At 47.4% G+C, this 21,476-nt stretch overlaps 1 protein-coding gene across 1 annotated transcript; it reads right to left on the bottom strand.

Annotated features, from left to right (window-relative positions):
• Positions 1 to 149: 149 nt before the first annotated feature.
• On the bottom strand, positions 150 to 20,263 carry DDX11 (DEAD/H-box helicase 11; the record flags this gene model as incomplete). The annotated part of the gene is made up of 26 exons (XM_080340608.1): positions 20,183 to 20,263; positions 19,205 to 19,441; positions 18,514 to 18,600; positions 16,751 to 16,908; positions 15,637 to 15,685; positions 14,722 to 14,829; positions 14,101 to 14,188; positions 13,409 to 13,611; positions 12,689 to 12,841; positions 12,539 to 12,585; positions 11,658 to 11,737; positions 10,323 to 10,367; positions 10,134 to 10,201; positions 9,550 to 9,588; positions 8,955 to 9,078; positions 8,308 to 8,445; positions 7,266 to 7,378; positions 5,885 to 5,957; positions 5,475 to 5,578; positions 4,022 to 4,171; positions 2,033 to 2,101; positions 1,763 to 1,863; positions 1,301 to 1,385; positions 648 to 723; positions 312 to 466; positions 150 to 203 (listed from the first exon to the last, which is right to left on the bottom strand). Exons 1-26 carry the CDS (start codon positions 20,246 to 20,248, stop codon positions 150 to 152), a joined length of 2,670 nt encoding a protein of 889 aa, XP_080196734.1. The 5' UTR covers positions 20,249 to 20,263.
• Positions 20,264 to 21,476: the final 1,213 nt, after the last annotated feature.

The following is a 21,476-nucleotide window of genomic DNA, read 5'->3' on the forward strand; positions in this document are numbered from 1 at the left end:
AAGGCTCTCACCATCATAGCACTCAGATACTGAACAGCAAACATCCACAAAGGAGGCAGAAGGCAGAGATTCACAAACTTCTTGGTACAGAAAAGTGGGAACTCATGATACTTTGAGTGTGCTTCAGAGGTGCAGCTCACAGAGCTGACCTACAGCCTGTTCTCTGGCGCGCACAATGAAGCATCCGACTTCCCTCGATGGAACTAGGAACACACAAAACCAGACAGTTTGTTCCTGGCCTTAAGTGAAGATTTGAGTAGAGTACAGCGGGAAACAGTTTTGGTAGCTGTACATAAGATACAAGTTCTGACCTTTCTTAATTCTGCAAACGCTGACCCGAACGCCGGTTTCACTTGGGTCCTCTCCCTGATCCACTGCGGCAGTTTGTTAAAGATGGCAGGGCGGGCGTACCTGTGGTCCAGGAGCAGGATGCTTGCAAAGTCCTTCTGGTGGCGAATGGCCCTCCCTGTATAGAGAGTACAACCACCTTAAACCAGCCCGCTCAAGTGTTTGTTCTCAGGCAGGGAAGCTCATGTTCCCGTCATCTGTACTTAGACTGAATGGTACTGCGTCCCTTTTCCCTACCCTCCTATTTCAGCGCAGTCATGTTTCGTATCCCCCAGCCTGTCCAAGGAAGGATGAATTACCTATCGACTGGTTTACTGCCTTCATGCACAGGTTTTCAATCAGCACTCTGCTAGGGGCCTGGCCAGCAGCTCTTGGCTGGAAAGAAGAAACAGGTAAGACTGAACGTGAGGCAGATGTAAATCAAACTAGGGACTCTTATGGACAAAGTGAGACAAATGCTTTTACCCCTGCAGATCCCACGCTGAGAGTAAGGAAGGGGAGAAGAAAGGTTGCGGTCAGAAAACCATGTCGAGCATCCACAAAGAGCCAGCCCAAGAGCCCCTTGAAAGCAGAACACTTGTCCCCAGCTGCCCAGGAACAGCATCCCCAGTTGGGCAGTGAGAAAGAACAAGTGAGCCAAAGGGAGAAGTGATCCTGGCAAGCAGCTTCTACCACCCTGCCACCTCCTCTGGGGCAAAGGGACCTTGTTCCCCTTAGTTCAGCAAGCCCTGGTGATGGTTCCCTCCACTGAGCTTCTTCCCTGTGTTTACAGCTACATGTACACGTGCAGTGTGGAGAAGGCTGTGCCGTCAGTACCACACAGTCTGGGAAATGAGGGAAAGCTCAGAGACGAAAAAAATATCTTCAAACGAAGCCCTGGGACTCATGTACTGTGAGGAAAGTTAATACTAAAAAGCAGAAGTGAAAACAGGCGGAGGTGTGTCTGTGTTACCATTGTTTTGTCAAGCCAAGTCATTTTTTCCTGGAGCTCTGGAGATTTAATGTTGGGGTAAGGCATTCCCACCATAATCACACACCTGCAAGGGGCAAGGGAGGACTGCATTATTCTTAATGTCTCATCCTAGAGCACTTTGCCAATAGACTGATAAATTAGAGGTCACTGCACCCCTGAAAGACAGCCAGCCCTGAAAACCAAAGGCGGCAATAAAGCACAGCAGTCTGACAAGCACATTCTGAGCCAAGAGTTGCAAAGGGATTCAGGGTGCCAGAACAAGGGATTATCTAGCACAGCAAGCCACACTGCATTACTCACATGAAAAGTAGTGGGTTTTACAACACGTAACATCAGCCCAAGCCCCACGCTCCCCAGGATTTTCTATCATGCAAGTCCATCCTGCTTGGAGTCACAGCATCACAAGCCCAGCAGTCACATTCCAGGGAGCAGCCACCTTACCTGCCCAGGTCATCTGAGAAGTTGATCCCTTCACTCATTTTGCCTCCGACTACTGAAAGGAGCAGGGCCCCTGTCATCTGCCCTCCTGCCTGGCTGCAGCGCTGCAGGAGAGAGAGACCAGCAACTTAAACCAGAGTTGGGAGGACTTCTGTGCTTCAGAAATGCTCCCCACACTAGAACTAGAGCCCCTCTTGTCAGATGCTGCAGTGCCCACTTTAGCAGCATCCCCTCACGCAGTTGGGATGCTACCTTCCTGCCAGCTCAGCTCACCTGTATGCACTTGGCGTATTCAACCAGCACCTGCTCCACCTGGTTGGCTTTCTTAGGCTCCTGAAAGATCTGTCACAGGCACAGTGCATTAGTTGCAGCAACAGGAAGCAAACAGTTTGAAGAAAGCAAATCATTTTACTCCCAGCACATGGAGCTAAGATCAGGAAAGGGCAAATTGCCTGTAAAAAAACAACCAGCACCTTTCCCTTCCATCCTGAAAAAGCACTGCTTGCTCACTATGGCACTTTTCAACTGGGCTCTGAAGGGAGCAGCAGCTGCTCCTGCCCCTCCAACATTCCCTTTTCAGCTTTGCAGGCTTGGGTAATTCTGCAAGAAGTTAAAAGTCACCCAAGAGCTGAAAGGCAATGAGCACCTCTTCCACCTATGAAGAAAGATACAATGAGGTGGAGAGACCCTCCAGCTGCAAGATCTTGAAAGACAGTGACAGGACCAATCAATTAGAATCACCAATTAATTCCAAGCAATAGCTCCCCTTCCCCAGTGAATAAATAAGTTTTGTATGCAAAGCATACAAAAAGTAATATTTCTTTATGTTATTCTAGCATGCCTAATTAGTTACTGAAAGCCCCTGAAGTTAATTGAGCTGCATTTTGATAGATGCTGCACCTTGGCCTAAATCACAAGTTGTTTTCCTAGTAAACAAGAGATGCAACATCTGTCTTCCGTATGACAGTAAAGAACCTAAAGGATGTATTTTCTCATGGCTAGCAAGTACGATCAAATTTTACCAACCAGAGTGAGTCTTTCAGTAGAAAAATAATTGGCAATTACATATACAAATCAAGACTATTTAACTTATTAAACAACAGCTATTTAATCCTCTGATTTAAATTAATTTTCCCTGTGTAATTTATATATAATCTCAGTGTGATCTCACCACAGCTACCCAAAGACAGACTTTAACCTTCCTCTGCTATGATATGATCTTGTGTGTGGGCAGCTGAAAGTCACACTTGCTGCAGTTCTACTAAATTGTTTTGCTAACGCATATCCAATTTGCTGGAGACTGCAAAGGCCAAACAAGAACAAATCAGAGTTGAAAGGCAGAGCAAACTGCGTGATTGTGGCACAAAGCCTTGGAGGCACCAGGCAGACCATGGGACCCTGACAGAACACACCTAAAAGGCACTATGAGTGACAGCTGTACCAACACACAGAGAAGCTTCCACCACAGAAACCTACAGGCAGATCCATGTGCCAGAATGCCCACACCAAGGCTATGAAATACCTGGGAATGTGCTCTCCTAATCCATATGGTAACTCGTTTAGTGTTTGGTAAAACAAAAGTCACAGCCAGTCTACATATAATTCCTTTTTATCCGCCCCTGGCACATGATCCAAGATCCCTGCCCCACACTCTGAGAGAGCTGGACTGCCTGATCTTCAATGCTCAAGCTTCAAATACTTGGGAGACTCATTGCAAAGATTTTATGTTTGCAGTGATCTTCCCATTTAATATTTCTCCTCACTTCTCCAACAGGAGTCACCACTGCTAGTCTTTCAATCCTCCATTCTGTACTTCTACCAGAAGAACACCATTTGTCCTACAAAATGCAGTCTGGTCCCATTCTGCCTACCCTTTAGTTGTACTGGTCCATGTTCAAGGGACACACAGCTGAGCCTGGGAAAAAAAATTCCCTATAAGAGCTCAACATGAACAGGCCCCCAGCCACACGGGAACAAGCTTGCTGGTTATGAAAAGCAAGGATTGTCTCCCCCCATGGCCACTACACAGGCTGCACTTAAAGAATCTATAGCTAGATTTAATCTAATTTAGATCCCAGCTCAGTGATCAGCCACCCAGGAAGCATCATTTATTCATTACTGGAGGGGCTGGCTAGATAAATATCCACTCTGCTGTGCAGAGTATGAGAACAACTCAGCAAGAGAGGCCCATAATGCATAGATAATTGTTTGAGTTTTGAAACCTCCATTTAAAGTACCAGCTGCTTCTGCCTGCACAATTACCTTCTTCTTAGTTGCCAGGCGGGTGAGCAGCCCTGTTTTCTCCCAGTGTGCATAGACCTGCTTCTCATATTCGTAGGAGGGGAAGAAGCACACCACACCCCCTGGCACCACGTTGCACAGGTTGCAAAGGATTCGGCCTGTCTCATCCATCTGCAAGGGAGACAAGAGCATATTGCAGCTGACATAAACTCCAGCTAATGCCACTCCAATTCTGTGCTCAACGCCAGGATCACACCTCCCCTGTGACATGCCTTGGGGGAAGGAAAAATGTGGGAAAATACGCCAGGTCGAAGAGTGCTCTCTATGGGAGTTGGGAATTACCAAAAAGCTCTTCACTGCTTGGCTTTTCCTCTGAATCCAGGGTTTCTGTTACTGTTGTGGTGCAGTGATTATTCAGGAAAGAAGGGTTTATGTCTGTTGTCACAGTATCACAGTATGTTTGGGATTGGAAGGGACCTCAAAAGATCATCTAGTCCAGTCCCCCTGCTGGAGCAGGAACGCCTAAATGAGGTCGCACAGGAACATGTCCAGGCGGGTTTTGAATGTCTCCAAGAGAAGGAGACTCCACAACCCACCTGGGCAGCCTGTTCCAGTGCTCTGGCACCCTTACTGAGTCTTTTCTCAAATTTAAGTGGAACCTCTTGTGTTCCAGCTTGATCCCATTACCCCTTGTCCTATCATTGTTTGCCACCGAGAAGAGCCTGGCTCCATCCTCATGGCACCCTTTATATATTTATAAACATTAATAAGGTCCCCCCCTTAGTCTTCTCTTCTCCAAACTAAAGAGCCCCAGCTCCCTCAGCCTTTCCTCATAAGGGAGATGCTCCACTCCCTTAATCATCTTTGTTGCCCTGTGCTGGACTCTCTCCAGCAATTCCCTGTCCTTCTGGAACTGAGGGGCCCAGAACTGGACACAATATTCCAGATGTGGTCACAGTGGATGGGACCTGTCACACTAGAACAGATGTGGAGAGCTAGCTAGCACATCTGGTGAAGATCCAGCAAGGGCAGAGCAGATCTAGTGTCTGGCGTTGGGTGCTTACTGGCCCACCAAAGGATGGTAAAATTGCAGAAGCATCTGCTGCCACCCCTATAGTTTGGGCTCCACGCTGCAGGGCTGCCAGACTCCACTGTCACTGAGCCCTACAAACTGTGAAGCACAGTCAGAAATCTCCTTCTGATGTCCAGCACGCAAACACAGGGTCAGTACAGCCAAACGAGCTGCTAGTACTCCTCATCTCCAATAGCTACCTCTGAACAGGCAGATCAAAACCCCTTTTGCTGCTCCTCTCTCCCAATTATGTGGCAACACACCTGCCTCAAATCCCATGGATTTCCCCTGGCACAGCTTTTGATCAGCTCACCTTTCCAGCAGAGAGCATGCTGTCCTATGAAACATAAGCATGCGAAGCGAAAAAGAGATACCAAGAAAGGGAACAACGGGAAGACTGACCATCTGGGGCAGGTCTCTCGTCTGGTAGGTGAACTCCAGCTGCTGGTTGGAAGGACCACTGCAGAGGATTATGGGCAAAATGTTTTCTGGAGGAATCACGTGTCCTGGAGACAAAAACAAGTAGTGAGAGTCAACATCACTGCTGTGTGCACAGACCCTACCAGCTGAACAGCTTTACCTGTGTGCAGTGAGCCACACATTTGCCTAAGTCACTCATCTGTTCTGACTTCCACTCCCTGAGCCCCTGGGAAGATGGCACACTGCCTGCTGACACTGGGCCTGCTCAGAGTGGCCCACGAAAGATGCCACGTTGCTTTGAGTGCTGACAAAACCGCACTAAAGGCCACCTGCAGCACTCAAATCCCGCAGACATGGATTACAACACCTCCCTGCCACGCCGGCACACTCACCGCAGGAGAACTCCACGACACGTGCAGGGTCCACACCAGCACAGGACAGCAGCTGCTCTCGGAAATCAGCCACCTATGAATCACAAGCCAAAGAGAGGTAAAGCACCAGCATCCCAAAAGACATTACATCAGCAACGCTGCTTCTTGAGCACCAGTGTCGAGGGAGAGCTGGTGGGGTGCTGGGGAGATATGCTACCTCCATCATGAGCAAACCAAAGGCACGGGAATGCTGAGAGCACAAGCCAGGGCTGGGAGGCGAGTTGGAGCCCAAGAGCACATGGAGGGAAAAGGGGCTGCATCAACCCTGCAAAATCAGCCACTGCCCAGCTGAGACCTCCAGTACTGGCACAGCTGCCTGGCCTTGAGCACCGTGACCCTTCTGTCACAGCCACCAGTGCCCATGGCCTCCTCCACTGGGACAGGAGCGGCAGCGGCCTCTGCCAGAGCCCGGTCCCAAGGCCCTGCTCCCTGCCAACGCCTGGCCAAGCTCCTGACTCAGACCTTCAAGCTGGCCCAAGCAGAACAGGGTGAAGGGAAGGGAGTGTCCCCTTTCAATGCCTGTGGTCCTGAGCCTTGTCAGGGCCCCCCTTGCCTGGAACCACCCAGCCTCTTGGCCCAACACACTGCAATTTCAGACTTCCCCAGGTGCAAAAACCCCATTAGCAGGACTCCTAAGCACAGCACAGACCATAGCTTGAGCCTGCAACTGTGTGCTCTCCCAAAGTTGCAGTGTGAAAGGTTCAAAGTTGGAATGGTGGCCTTCCAAAAAGGAGGTCCTGCACTTTACACCCTCCTCCCATCTTGTGTCACAAGTGCAAAGAGGAAATTTCAGGACATTTGTCTCCAGGAACAGGATAAACATAAATAATTGGGATATCTGACACATCCCACTGCATCTGTACAACATGAGCACAGTCTCTTACACACTAAAGCAACGGGAGAAGGATGATAAGCTGCCTGCCACCATGCCAAGACTGAGGCTCTGATTTTCCTGAAAGGTTCCCTACGGGATGGTCCCTGTGGGATGTCTGTCCCTTGAGAAGGTCAGATGGTTTTACAAGGTCCTCAGACTGCTACCCATGCTAGTTTCAGCCCACCACAAGCTCAGCCTCAGCTAGCATTGTCTTGAAGACAAGAAAGACTGACAAGGGCAATCCTGCCCTACACCTACAGCTTTCCGCATGAACAGGCAATGTGATGCCTCATGCAGGGAAGCTGCACCAGGGAGACAAAAGGGCAGGTAGGAGAGGCCTTTTCCCACACATGCCAGGGGAAACTAGAAGAAGAGCACACCCCAGGGAGGCCAAGCTGCCCTCTTCCCATGCCTGCTTGCAAATAGCACCAGAGACCTCCCGAGAGCACAGCATCCTTATCCCCTCACCGGCTGCATGGTGCCCCCAGCAATAATTACAGCACGGCATTCTTCCACCACCTTGGCAAAGTGGACAGCTGGATTCAGCAAGAGGAATTTGAGGCTGCTCTGGCCAACTGTGCCTGGGAAAAGGAGAGACACAGCATCAGGAACTAGCTGTGACACACACTCAGGGATATGAGAGATTCTTCCTCCTGCCCTGGGCACCCTGCCTGGTCCCCACCTCTCAAAACAAGGGCTTACTATTGAATGCTGCCAGGGACAGCAGCAGATAACGCCAGCCTGGAAGTTACCTGCTGCTTCCTAATCTTCCTGGAGCTGTGGAAGAGGTGCAATAAATCACAAGACAAAAATCAACATCCAAAGTGGCAGCAGGGCTCTGCAAACCCTGGCCCCAATGCCCTTGGCTAAGAATTCCTTTGGGTTCATAAGAGTTCTCACACAGAACAAGCCTGTTAGTCTGCATCAGGAATCATAGAATAGTTTTGGTTGGAAAGAACCTTTAAAGGTCATCTAGTCCAACCCCCTGCCATGAGCAGGGACATCTTCAACTAGATCAGGTTGCTCAGAGCCCCATCCAGCCCAGCCTTGAATGTCTCCAGGGATGGGGCATCTACCACCTCTCTGGGCAACCTGGGCCAGTGTTTCACTACCCTCATTGTAAAAGATTTCTTCCCTGTGTCTATCCTGAATCTCCCCTCCTTTAGTTTAAAACCATCACCGCTTGTCCTGTTGCAACAGGCCCTGCTAAAAAAGTCTGTCCCCATCTTTCTTACAGGCCCCTTTTCAAGTACTGAAAAGCTACAATAAGATCTCCCTGGAGCGTTCTCTTCTCCAAGCTGAACAACCCCCACTCTCCCAGCCTGTCCTCAAAGCAGAGCTGTTCCAGCCCTCTGATCATTTTTCTGGCCTCCTATAGATCCTCTCAAGCACAGAGATGTTCCAGCAAGGCTGGAGGTTCCCCCCAGGCCCAGGATCTCCTTCCTCGCTGCTGGTGATGTGCTCTGCAGGCAACTCTCGCCACCTCTCCCCAGCCAACCCCTTCTGGTACCTTGCCTGTTGAGAATGACTCGGCCATCTTGGTTTGCATTCGTGAGGGCTGCGAGAAATCCTTCAATCTGCATCAGTGGAGAGGCAGCTCGGAGCTGGTCATTCTCAGCCTCCACGGGAGGGCTCTGGAGAGTCCCGGCTGGCCAGAAGAGACAAGAAGCAGGCAACTTAGGCCACATTTCTGAAGACAGGGACTAAGCACAAAATACAGAAGGGTCCTTTCTACAGGAAACCGATAACTGGTCTGCATACACAGGCAGAGAACAAAGACCCAATAGAGAAGAAAACACAAATTTTGTCTCATTGCTAGGAAAAAATAATGTGGCTTTTGTAGCTGGCACCACTAAACAGAGCCACCCATGGTAGCTCAGGTCCCAGAGCCAACAGGTCACAGCAGGGCAAAGCTTGAGTGCATGCAGCGTAAACATGGAATCACATCCTTCAGCTTGAAAGGGACCTCAGGAGATCTTCTAATCATATGTATGGTTGCCTAGGTCATCTAGTCAGATACATTAGAACACCTGCACAGGACAGCTTCTGCAGTCTGTTGCTCTTCAAATCTGCCTCCCCTTTCCTCAGGCAGACAGATGCAGGTTCCACATCCTCACTTCGTCTGCAGATGCACAAGTGGAGGATGTCTGAACTCACCCTCTTTATCAGATCCCTGCTGGAGTGTCAGAAGAAAGTTCTGCAAACCACCCAACTTCTGGTTCTCCTTGTTGGTCTTCACAGCTGTGGCAGGGCCTCCATATCGCTCCACAAACCCAAAAAGCTGCCAAGCAAAAGCCAGTAGGATTAAGACTACCAACAGCAGGAATCAGACAAGATAAAACCAGGTTTCTGGCCTGCCACAGATAAAGGTCTTTAGTAGGTGTTCACAAACCAGCCCAATCAGTATCTGTCAGCCTAGAGCAACCATTATGTTCCTTCACTCATTGAATCAAAATCAAAACACGTCTCTGATGCTTTTTTCCCCAGTACAGCCTACCAGGCTGGCGAGTTTGAAGCCAAGCAGCACAGAACTAGCACCCACTGGAATACTGTGGTACACCATGTTGTATGCTTCTTTGCTATATAAGCTAAAGGCAACCTGTCCATACAGTGCTTTTTGCAGGAACCATTTTTTTTGCAGAGCAGAGTGGAGAAGACAGGCTCCCACCCCAGTTGCTGCGTCTTCCACTTCAAACTTAATGTGTGAAACAGCATTTGAACACTGTTGATCACAAAGTCTCAGGAGCAGTACCTTCCTACTGATGAGGCTCTTCTCGCAATAACGCTGAACCTGTTGGAGGAAGAGAGGTAAAAAAAATGAACTGGCATTCAGCATCCCTTCTCCCATCCCATTGCCCTGGATCCCTGTCCAGCTGGGATATCACTTGCTGCTCTTGCTGTGCTCTTGGGGAGGAGCGCACAGTTCTTCATGAGTGTTGCCTCCCAGACAACAGTTTATTACAAAGGCATTGCTGCCAGAGAGGAAACGCCCTGTGTTAAGGTGCTGCGTTTGGTGGTTCAAGGGGTGGGTCAGGTTATTGGAGCAGTGTAGTTTCTTCACCCTCAGCCCTTACAGTTTAGCTTTGCCTACAGGCAGCCTCTGCACTCATACATGTTTAATTGCTTGCTCCCCTCTACCCCAGGACCATCTATCCAGATTTAATGCACTGTCATCCAGACAGCAGCAGAGAGATCTATACACTGGGGAGAATCTACTAGAAAGCAGATCCCACCATGTGGACCTTGGCTCTACTTCCAGCTCTTACACACGCATTCTGATAACCTTGAAAAAGTCACCATCACCAGTGACCTAGCAGATGACAACATTTGCATTACCTTGAAGAGATTGATATTGTCAATCTGGCTCTGAAACAGAAAGTCATTGATGGATTTCAGCAGTGTCCCTGAAAGAAAGTGTGGCAAGGAGAATAAAAATTATTAGCTGCTGGGCCTGCAGCCCCTTACTGCCCATCTCTGTGTCCTTGTCTGATGGCTGCATAACCCAGATGTTCACCTCAGTCTTACCTGTTTGGGAAACTGCCTGACAGCTAGGATTTTGGTTCACATTACCTGGAAAACATGAAACCGATTCAAGGAATGGGTCTGTCTTAAAAACGAAGTGAGAGATTAACAACTGAGCTGAAGGGGACACCACATCAGGACAAAAACCAAGAAATAACTATATCTTTGCAAAATGTAGCTACACAGACACAATATCAGCTCCTGCACAGTTTTCATTTCCCCTGTAAAGCAGCCCTACACTGCAGGACAAGCATGCTGTTGCATCCTAAGAAACACCACCTACATTCCTTCTATAGCAGGAGGCAGCAGGTAGGGAGGGCGCATACAAATCCTCACACACGACGTAGTCATCACACTGCACAGACGAAGGGACAGGGACAATGCATCCCTTATTCCTCCTCAGTGCAGCAGCGGGGAGCTGGGAGACATGTAGGCTGCCAGACAATTGGGAAGAGGGGAAAACCTGAGGACAGCTCCACGCCCAGACCCCGACAGCCAGAACAGGATTACTTGCTGCCACTCACTGTGTTCTGTGTCCTGGTGTTTAACACCCACCTCACATCTCACTCATGCAGCCTCAATCATGAAGCTGTACACAGGCTGCATCTTTCTGATGAAAGGACTTAACTGAGTGTGGGGAAGAGAGGACTAGCAGGAACAGGGTGGGAAGAGAAGTAAACATCACAACACCTCTGCCCCCCAAGTGCTGCATTTCCCTTGGCCAAGGAGGAAGCTCCTTATGAACTTATGACAGGCTCTTCTCCAGGCACACTGTGTTCTCACAAAGAGAGCATTAGAGGAAAGGAGCCCTGCAAATGCCAGTGGATTTAAAAATCACAGCAAAATAGGATTTTTTTTTCACAAAGGAAAGGTGCCTCAACAAAGCTCAACAAAGACTCACTCTGCAGAGGCATACCTGACACAGCTAGAGGCCATGCCACCTGTTGACCCAGGAGAAGATTTATTCTGTGCAGCTCTTGTGCTGTCCTGATCACTGTCACACATCTGTTGTATTCCTCACTTAACACCCTACCTTGTCACCAACTATAATCACATCAGAACACCCCACAGAAACAGAGGGAAACTGCCTCTACCAACTTATGATGTCATCTACTGCTCCACAGCTAATGAAACAAAGAGAGGGGTTCAGGAAGATACCAGTCAACATCCCCATGTTACAAAACAGCCTGAGAAATAAAATTACTGGCATCTGAACCTATACATGAGCAACATCTCCCCACAGATTCTGCAGAGGGGGAAGTGGGACAGTGCCCTGAGGAAGTACCAACTAGCTCAGAGTCTAACCAGCATCCCTGGAGATGGAATAGGTTTGCTTACCTCCCAGCATGGCCACAAACCGCTCCAACAAATACAGAATCTGCTTAATGTACATCAGGTTCTTTGCCTTCAAACGTTTCCTATCAAAAATGAGACAGGTATTAGGCCCCAAAACATCTTCAGAGAGTAACTCACAGCAGCTGAGCTGCAGAGACAAGAACCTGAATTCTCATTCATTTTGAGGAGATGGGAACCAAGAATGATTTCTCTCAGGCTCACTCTCCCTGTTGGTGACAGAGCACAGATCCCTGGATGTCCTGCCCAAGGTCACGCCAAAGCACTCATCTCTGCACACCACACTGTTTCTACCATCTCTTTTCTCCTCACACATTAATTACAGTTTGTTTATTACAATGGCAGTGACGTCTCAAGTCCCTGTTGCAATAATGCTCCACAAATTCAAAGTTATTAGCATTGATCACAATAATCAATCCCTGCAGGGATGAAAAGATGCAAGATTTGGCCTGAGCCAAAAATCACACATAGCTTCCTCTGCATAGCTTCCTTACTGCCTCTGCTATAATGCCAGTCAACGCATGAAAGACTAAGGTTCAGGAGAGACAGAAAAGACTGAATCTTTCGAAACTCTGCATCACAAAGCAGGAGTGATTAGAGTGAGATATTGGGAAAAGAACGGAGAGTATAAGGGAAAGCCAGAATCCTCAGGGTATCCCCCTTCTCACTGCTTAATACTAGTCCCAAGAGCCTGACTTAGATGGATCTAAACAGAGATAATGAAGCAATTGGCTTTTCATCTGCAGAAGTATTAATGCAAATAACATTCCACCAGGGAAAAGCAATAAATACTCCGCAGGCATGAGACAAGCCCGGGCATCCACACTGCCGGCCGCTGTTGTGCTATTTTCCTCCGAGATCCTCACCTGTATCGCTCCATGTACTGCAACAACTGGGAGTGGGCACAGCACAGCTACATGAAGGAAAAAAGGAGCTATTACTAGGTAGGAGTCAAGAAAGGGCAGCCTGTTGGACGCAGAGCTTGCTCATGATTATCAGGCCAGGCTATGACCCACCTGAGAGCCGCTGACCTCTGCGCTGTGGATACAGGTGATGGTGTCTATGAGGTTGTGGGCCTCATCGATGATTACAACCTGGTCCTTCAGCTTGATCCCAGCAGCGCTCCTGGTAGGTTCATGCAAGAGCATCTGATAGGGCAGCACCACCAGCTACAGAGGAAGCACACACTGCCCTGATTCTGGCTCTCATCATTACAAACTGAGGGCGCTCCCCAACAACTCCTTAAACGCCCGTGTCAGATGACCTCACAGAGTTCAATCAAGTTACCTACTCTTATTATGGGAAAAGGGACAGGACCATGTGCTTGAGAGGGGCACTGGGATGCAAGCTAAAGACAAATGTTTATGCTACAAATGCATAGTGGCTCAGGTTACCCTCCGGATCCCCTCGGAGGCACTGAAAGTGTGTCTTCTGACAGAGAACCAAGCAAGGAAGAGCAGTGGCAAGAGCAAAGATTATGCCCACATGTCAGTATTGCCTCACAGTTACTGAGCCTTTCAAGTGTTTCAGAATGCTGAGACATACTTAGAGCCTCCCTATTAATTTCAAATTGGTATTCTTATTTTCCTTTGCTTTCTCAGCAAAACTACAGCTGACAGAAACACAGGCTGTTTACAAACTCCCACAATATTGAGTAACAGCACCGGGGCGAGCAGGCAATTGGTTTATTCTTAGAGGCCCTGTCATTAATTCCACTAAAAGCGTGTACACCTTACCTGAGCAGCAGGAATGGCGTATCGACTCCCATAATATGGGCAGGCTTTGGTCTCCCTTCCCAAAGCCACCAACTGCTCAATATCCTTCACTTCCACTAGAACTTCATCGCGGAGAAACTGCATTTGCTCATAGGAATAAAAGGGGCATACAGTGCGACTCACACGCCTCTTCTTCCCTTCCGTCTCTTCATCGCTCTTCTTTTCTAACAGCAGAAATCAAAAGCAAGCTATGAGGAACAACACAATAGCCTAAAACAACTCCTTTGCAGAACCTCTTGGATTTCAAGGCCGGCTTTGTCATGTGTATTTTTGACCTACCATCTATTTAAAGATTATTCAGCAGTAACAATTCCATCTCCACAATGTATGCTACTCTTGCCAGTTAGATTTAGCCACGTGGCATTTTCCAACATTTCTAGTACTGAGCTAAAGACAAGCATTCTTCTGTTGAAGAAGTCCCAACCAACTTAGGGCACTCATACATATACATAGAGATCTCAGCATCCTATCCTGGAGGACAAGAAAAGTCAAAGCACTAAGGATCTCTAGCTCTGCTTCTCCAAACTGCCATTTTCCAAGCTCCTACCAAGACAGTCTTGCCAGAGAGAGAACTGACTGGCAGATCACATTGTCTCCAGAGTCTCAGATCAGCATTTTCAGCGACTGCTTCCCCAGGCTGCAAGTGTTCCTACCGTGTTTGTTCTTTTGCATCTCCATGCAGCGGTCATTGATGAGCTGGAGAGCCCCCAAGCGTCGCACCTCCTCATTCACACACAGGTTCTTGGACATGCAAAAGAGGAAGCGTTAGGGGGTCATTAAGCACCTAGTGCCCCCTGTGCACCCTTTGCTGTAAAATGAAAGGTTTCTTTAAAGCAGGCCTGATTCCAAAATGAAAAAAGGAAAAGGAAAAGTCTATCAGTCAGACACTGCACATACTAACTGCTATAAACATGCTCAAAACCCATAAAAATCTAGCAAGGAGAAAAAAATGAGGTGTTCTAAAAAATGCTTCCAGAAGTAATACTAAGAGGACCACCTTCCCAGTGACTCAGACATCTGTAATATTCCACATCAGGAAAGGTAAAACAGATTTTTGCATATACATCAAAGGGTAAATGGCCAAAGCACGGCTCACAGAAAAACGTGCATCACTCAGATCTGTGTCACAGCCCTTGACAGCTTTAGTTTTTCAATGGGAGATTCAGTCAATTCCTGAGATGCCTTCTGTGGCGTCACATCCACACGCCTCCTTGGAAAGTATCTCACACTAAGTTAACGTGCACTCTGGGTCACTTGCGAAAAATTCCACTTACCTGCCTGGATCCCAAGGAGACCAGACGGGTGTCTTTGCCAAAAGGACTTTTTTGCACTTCACGCACAAACTGAGACAGCTGGGAGTGAGTGCGGCTGCAGTAGTAAATCTGCAATGAGGAAGCACAAAGGGAAGACAGGGAGAATCACAGAATCACAGAATCGACTGGGTTGGAAAAGACCTCAGAGATCATTGAGTCCAACCCTTGGTCCAACTCTAGTCTGTTTACTAGATCATGGCACTAAGTGCCATGTCCAACCTCACTTTAAAAACCTCCAGGGACGGCGAGTCCACCACCTCCCTGGCCAGGCCGTTCCAATGCCTGACCAATGCTCTCTGTAAAGAATTTCTTCCTAATATCCAGTCTAATTTTCCCCTGGCAGAGTTTAAGCCCATGCCCCCTTGTCCTATTGCTGAAGCAAATCCCCTACTTAAAACCAAACCCGCAAGCACACGGCCAAGCACCTCAACAAGGTACATCTTGCTCAAACCTTCAAAAACACAAGGGAATGCACATGGTTGAACGTCAGCTTATAACCATTGAGGTCAACAGCCTTATCTTTCTTTCTCCTATGCATTTGGCCATGTTTCCATTTAATTTTCCATGGTCCCTATAAAAACAGGGACTTGCCATTGGAGAGTAATAAAAAGCTGTTTATTGCAGCGTGCTTTTACAGCAAGTCACAGCAAAAATTCAGCAGTGATTGCAGAGCAAGCTGCCTAAGCAGCCAGTGTGGTCCAGAAGGAGATGAGCACAGCAAAACTGGCCACTATCATCAACAAACTTGGCAGTTCTTGGCTGCTAGCTCCTAAATCCTTCTGTATCGATGACCCTGGGAAGGGTGCAAAGAAGCCATAATTCTGCGCACTCCTATGTTGTTCTAAGTGTTGGCACTATTTACTTTCCTCATCTCACCTTAGTCACGTGCTCCTCTTCCAAATCATCATCGTCATCTTCTTCCAGCCTAAGAAAAGAGAAAGCTCAAACCTTTTCCTTTCAGCAGATCATTGACAGTTAGAATCAAATGATGCTCCACTACAAGAGACAGGTCTCAGGAGAGATGGTTATGTCATCTCAAGAAAAGCCTCACATCTTAACTCAGGAGGTTAAAGAAAAATCAACTTTTTAAAAATAGTGTATATATGCACAATCGGCTCAAGCCTTGCTCTTTAAAAGAAAAATGTCCATAAGGCTGTGTCTTTAGCAATGTCAAGCATATTTTTTTCTTTCAAATCTGGGGCTTGTAAGCCCTAGGCATAAGCTACTCAGTTCTATATTATTCTTCGGTGAGCTTATTTATTTTTGTAAAACTTTCCCTTTAGAGACAATCTACTCCCCTCAAGCTATTGCATAAAGAGACGCTTCAGGAAGATATTTAGCTGCCATAGAGTTCCTCAAAGGCAACAGCAGTTTAATGTTTGATAAACTACATAAAATGAAGTAGTTAACGTGTTTTGCAGTTTTTAAGGCAGGAGGATCTGTCTAAATACTCATTAGTAAATTTGTATTTAAAATGTATTTGACTTTTCATGCTTCTGGCTTTCTGCATAAAGCAAATGTATGAGAGTGAAAAGTGAGCACGGGGTTTTCATGTGGAAGCTCGGTCATTAGAAATCTGAACATCTCTCCTGTTAGCGTACCAAGAGATGCCAGTGTTAGTCTGCACGACTGATAATTTCCTCCAATGCCCTGGGTTCCATTTTGGTTTTCGAATGCAAGGAACTTGATGCCAAGTCATTCACTCAGCATCCAGAGGTGTTCTTTGGGAAACTGAGCATGGATAAAGGCAAGACATTGCCACACATTTTAAGAAAAATGCACTTTGTCAGAAAAGACTTCAGGTCAACTCTGATCAGTCGAATAAAAGCTTAAAAAAACAAAACAAATCCCCAGAACAACCACTACCTTACACAGTCTGAATAGGGGAGAAACTTCAGATCTACATAACGACACATAAAATCCCTTTAATTAATGCAAGTCAAAAATTACACAGAAAACATTTTCTTGGCATGGAACTCCCTGTCCTTACCCAGATACCGTTTTCTTTTCTTCATCACTCTCATATTCAGCAAGAATCAGCTCCTCCTCGTCGTGATCCAGCTGCTCTAGACCATCCACTCCAGCTCCCTCTGAAAGAACCTCCTTGCTGAGCTGAAGAAGGCGCTTTGTCTCATCCTCCTCAGACCTCTGGAAGGAACACATGATCACGTAGTTTCTCTTATAGAAAGAGAGGTAGCACACAGACAGATGGGAAGACAGCACAGACCCTCCCCAGTAACACAGGGAATGGTGTGTGGGGTAAACCCCCAGCAGGACAAGCAAATGCACCAAGGTGTCTGAAGCTGTTCAGCCCCACAGCTGCTACCAACAACCAAAGACTTGCTGACACACACTTGTGAAGAGAAAAACATGAAAAAATCTTCTATGCAAAAAGTCTCCTGAACTCCTAGATCCTGAAATTACAATATCAATGTAATCCAGTGTTAGTTGCTTCAAGTGGCCCACAAAAGACGACTGAGAAAAACACCAGCGTGTGTGAAAAAACCCAACCAAGCAAACATATAAGGACATAATCAAATACTCCATCCACACTTAACTCAAGGCTAGGATCAACTCAGCACCTGTTCCAGAATGCAGAGCACAAGATTTCTCTTGCCCTTTTTTCTCCAGTTATGTGGTTCTTATTCTAACATAGGTCTACCTCTCTGAAAATACGTCATTAAACTTTGAAGAACAGTGTTCTGACTAATTTTGCGTTCTGTTAAAGAACAGCTTGTTTTTTCCCATCTGAAAACAGTATCTTTCAACTTCAATAAGCATTCTTTCACCATGGGATTATGAAGAAAAGCAGTTAGCAAGCACTACGGAGGAGATGAAATCAGTTGCTTTTTCAAATCTCTGTAACACTTCTCTCATTAGCTTTCTTGTTTGTTTTTTCTTTTTTTTTATCATGCTTCTCACATCATGCTCTTCAACCTCTCTTAAGAGACAAAAGTTCTTTGTTCTACTTGTTTTGGATTTGCTATTCACCTCTGAACCTTCACTATTTTTGCCATATTCTTTTGACAGGAGTTGACTAAAACACGACACTGCACACTAAAAACCAATAGCCTGGCAGCACAGCCAATCTGTCTGTTTGGGGACCTGAGGTGGGTATTTCTGGGAAGTTTGGCTCATACCATCGAAAAGCTCTTAGAGTCAGGAGTACTGAAGCCAGTTTACCCATCTAAATGGCAGGAATATCTGTGAACTTTTTATATGTGGAAAAGAGACATTTCTGAACAACAGAATCATGTTTGCTATGAAAGTAAACAACTACAATCATTCCCTAGTGGTGGGCAAAGTACAACCAAAGCCTGACCTGGCTTTTTTTGAGGGGTCTTCTGTTCCCATGATCTTAAATTTAATCACAGTTCTATAGGTTTTAGTCCAGAAGTACAGAGTGTTCATAAATGCTCATTAAACAGAGAGCTTTAAAATAAAAATAATCAAAGTATTAAACTTTTTAAAACAAAAGCAGAGGGACAGAAGGTCATTAGAACACCTGCCTCTTCTATCCACACACAAGCAGTGTCACAGGAAATTGTCTATGCACAAATTGTTTTTCACACCTGTACTTTAAAAAGAAAAACTAACAAAAAATTTTGGATGGCCCATTTCAGCAACCTAATACAAAGAACTCCCCAAACAGATGGATTGGAAAATTCCAAGTGAAGTCGCAAATATAAACAAGTATGAACACCACTAAAGATAACCAAAACAGAAAGTTCTAAACTCTGGGGAATAACTCACCTTTCTCTTTGCTGCATATTTTAACTGCACATTATGGCGAATTTTCTCAAGACGATCTTCTCGCTTTTTTCTCTTGATCTGCTCTTCCTAAAATAAATGGAAAGCGAAGAAAGGATGAAGTGTATTTAGTCCTTCAACCTTGGGTATAATTACTTTCCCAATTCCTGGGTATAGAAAAAAATTAACTCTGAAACCAAATCATTTGTACACGATCCCTTTCCCCCGGAGTGCACACCTATTGTATGTTACCACGTTCAGAGCAGTATAGTTTCTTATCTTATGCAAGCTGCACAGCAATGCCTCATCCCTCGTAACTGAAAAAGTCCTGCAGAAGACGAAGACCTCCATCATAGTGCACCTCACTTTTTTTTCCAGCCAGCACCCAGGCTATCAGCCTTTCTTATCCTCACGCCTCGTTGCTTTACCCATCCTCTGCATATGAGGCTGTTTATGCTAGGCATGAGGAAGAAATTTTTTTACAATGAGGATGGTGAAACCCTGGCCCAGGTTGCCCAGAGAGGTGGTAGATGCCCCATCCCTGGAGACATTCAAAGCTGGGCCGGACAGGGCTCTGAGCAACCTGATCTAGTTGAAGATGTCCCTGCTCATGACAGGGGGTTAGACTGGATGAGCTTTGAAGGTCCCTTCCAACCCAAACTATTCTATGATTCTACAATCAGCATTTCTCAACCTTTAGCCTCTCCACCATGTCTCGCTCTTCTTTCTTCTGCACAAAGGCCGTCACCCAGTCAGGTTCCCCGGCAGTGTCCCTGCTGTCTGGGCACCCTGGCTCATCTGGCATCAGCCGCTTCGTCCCCTCCTGCCCACTCTCCTCGGGTGCCAAGAGTCGCGCCTCCTCCTGCTGCTTCTTCTCCTCGAAGTCTCGGAGCCAGGACAGGGCCCCACAGATGAGGCTCAGTGACTTCCCCTGACATAGAAAACAGAGAGATGAGGCTCCCGTGGCGGAGCAATGATGTCACCCACACGCACACCAGGCTGCCTTGGGGACTCGGTGACAGCCCCTTCTGAGCGGCACCAGCCCCAGGCCCGGCCCCTCTCCCCAGGTACCATCTTGGTAAGAGGTACAGAAATAATTTAGAAACCCCTAGGCATAATGTAACAGAAACACAATGGAGAAACAATAGCTCTATAGAGACTGGACATGAGGCAAAGTGGGGACGCCCTTGGCTTGCAAGCTGGGAAAGCAGAATGTTCCACTAAATGAAGAGCAAGCTACGTGACTTTTGCTGAGTAGCAGCACAAAATGACAATGTGTACGATCAATAAATGAGCTCAAGAAGCCGACACCAGGGGGGCACCAGGCTGCCAACACACCAGGGACCACTAGAGACCCCTGAGGAAGACTCGAATACCAAAGATGGACATCCAGTATAGGGCGGGGTTATGTAAATAATTTGTGTTTAATGTATTAACTAAGCGGTAGAAACACATGAATATGCAATAGGTATATGCAATAAATACCAAGAAATGCGAATCATGCGCACTCTCGATTTGAGGAACGATCCTCCGAGCGCCCGGCAGTAAAAGTGCTGCTTCTTAACACTTTCAAAACAGCGCTAAGGAGTCTTTTTGCCGACTTTTCGGTGTCACCGTCCCTCTCCACCCTCCTCCCCCCGGGTGGCGGCTCCTGCCCGCCGCCCCGCCTCACCGTGCCCGTGGGGCTCTCGAAGATCCCGACCCGTCCGGCCTCCAGCGCGCCGTACAGCGCCGCCATGAACCGCTCCTGGATCGGGTACGGCGTGTAGGGGAACGGGAACCGGCGGCCCCCGCCCGGGCCCGGCGCTGCGCCGCCCGCCACCTGCGGGCACATGGCCGGTGCCGCCGCCACCGCCGCGCTGTCCATCCCGCCCGCCGCCGCCCCGCTTCGAACCGGAGACGCACCGCCCCCTTCCCGTGACGCTCCGGAAGGCCCGGCCTGATAAAACCCCGGTTCCGCCAGCCGCTCATTGCTATAGGTGCTGCTGCGCCCGCTGGTAGCGCCCCTCCCTATACATTTCGTAGAATTATGGAATCAGTTTGGCTGACCCCCAAAATCACCAAGTCCAACCACTAACCCAAGCCCGGCACTAAACCGTGTCCCTAAGAACCTCATCTACACACCTCTTAAACACCTCCACGGATGCTGGCTCCACCACATCCCTGGGCAGCCTGTTCCAACACCTGACAACCCGTTCCGTGAAGACATTTTTCCTAATACCCCACTCTTGCTGCTGCCAGTAAAGCACCAGAGCCGCAGAGTTGGGTGCAGGTACTCTGGAGGGTCCCCAAGCCCTGTGATTGACACCTGCTCATCAGACCCAGGCTCAGAGAAAAGAAAATGATCTCAGAGAACAATGTAGGAGTGAGCTCTGGTCCTCCCCTTTCTGGTCAGATTGCCCTTCACAAGCTCTTCACCGCACCAAACTCGGCACGGGCCAACCCCCGTTTACAATTTCCCTCCCATCATACACAAGGACAGAAAAGTGCGTTATACAGAGCAAAAAAATGGGTTTATTTAAGATGGAAACACAGAACCAGTAATAAAACATAGCAATATAGAGGAGGTTTATGTACTATACAGTCATTAGCGTAGTAATAAATGCAAATATAATAACGCCTAACTGCTAAGGTTGAGTTTTATATGTTAATACTTTACAAACAATACTGAGCTAAAGAAGACTACTCTGTCATAAAAAGGACTACAAAATTGCAAACAGTCTGTGGACTACCAGTAGGAAATCACCGTGTACCAGTTCTGAGTAGGACATCTGGTGGGGGAACATTTTTTTGGTTAAATAAGGTAAGGCCACATTTTTTGCCCATGTTGGTGACCCGGGTTGGAAAGTGTATCAAACCAGCAAGGACAAAGTTGGGAGAAGCTGCCACAGACTAGTAATGGGCAGAGTTCCAACTGGAAACGCTTCCACATCCGTATTTTCTGGGAACTGCTGCGACAGTTTTGC

Source organism: Nesoenas mayeri, assembly GCF_963082525.1.
Source record: "Nesoenas mayeri genome assembly, chromosome: 1".
Classification (NCBI taxonomy): Eukaryota; Metazoa; Chordata; class Aves; order Columbiformes; family Columbidae; genus Nesoenas; species Nesoenas mayeri.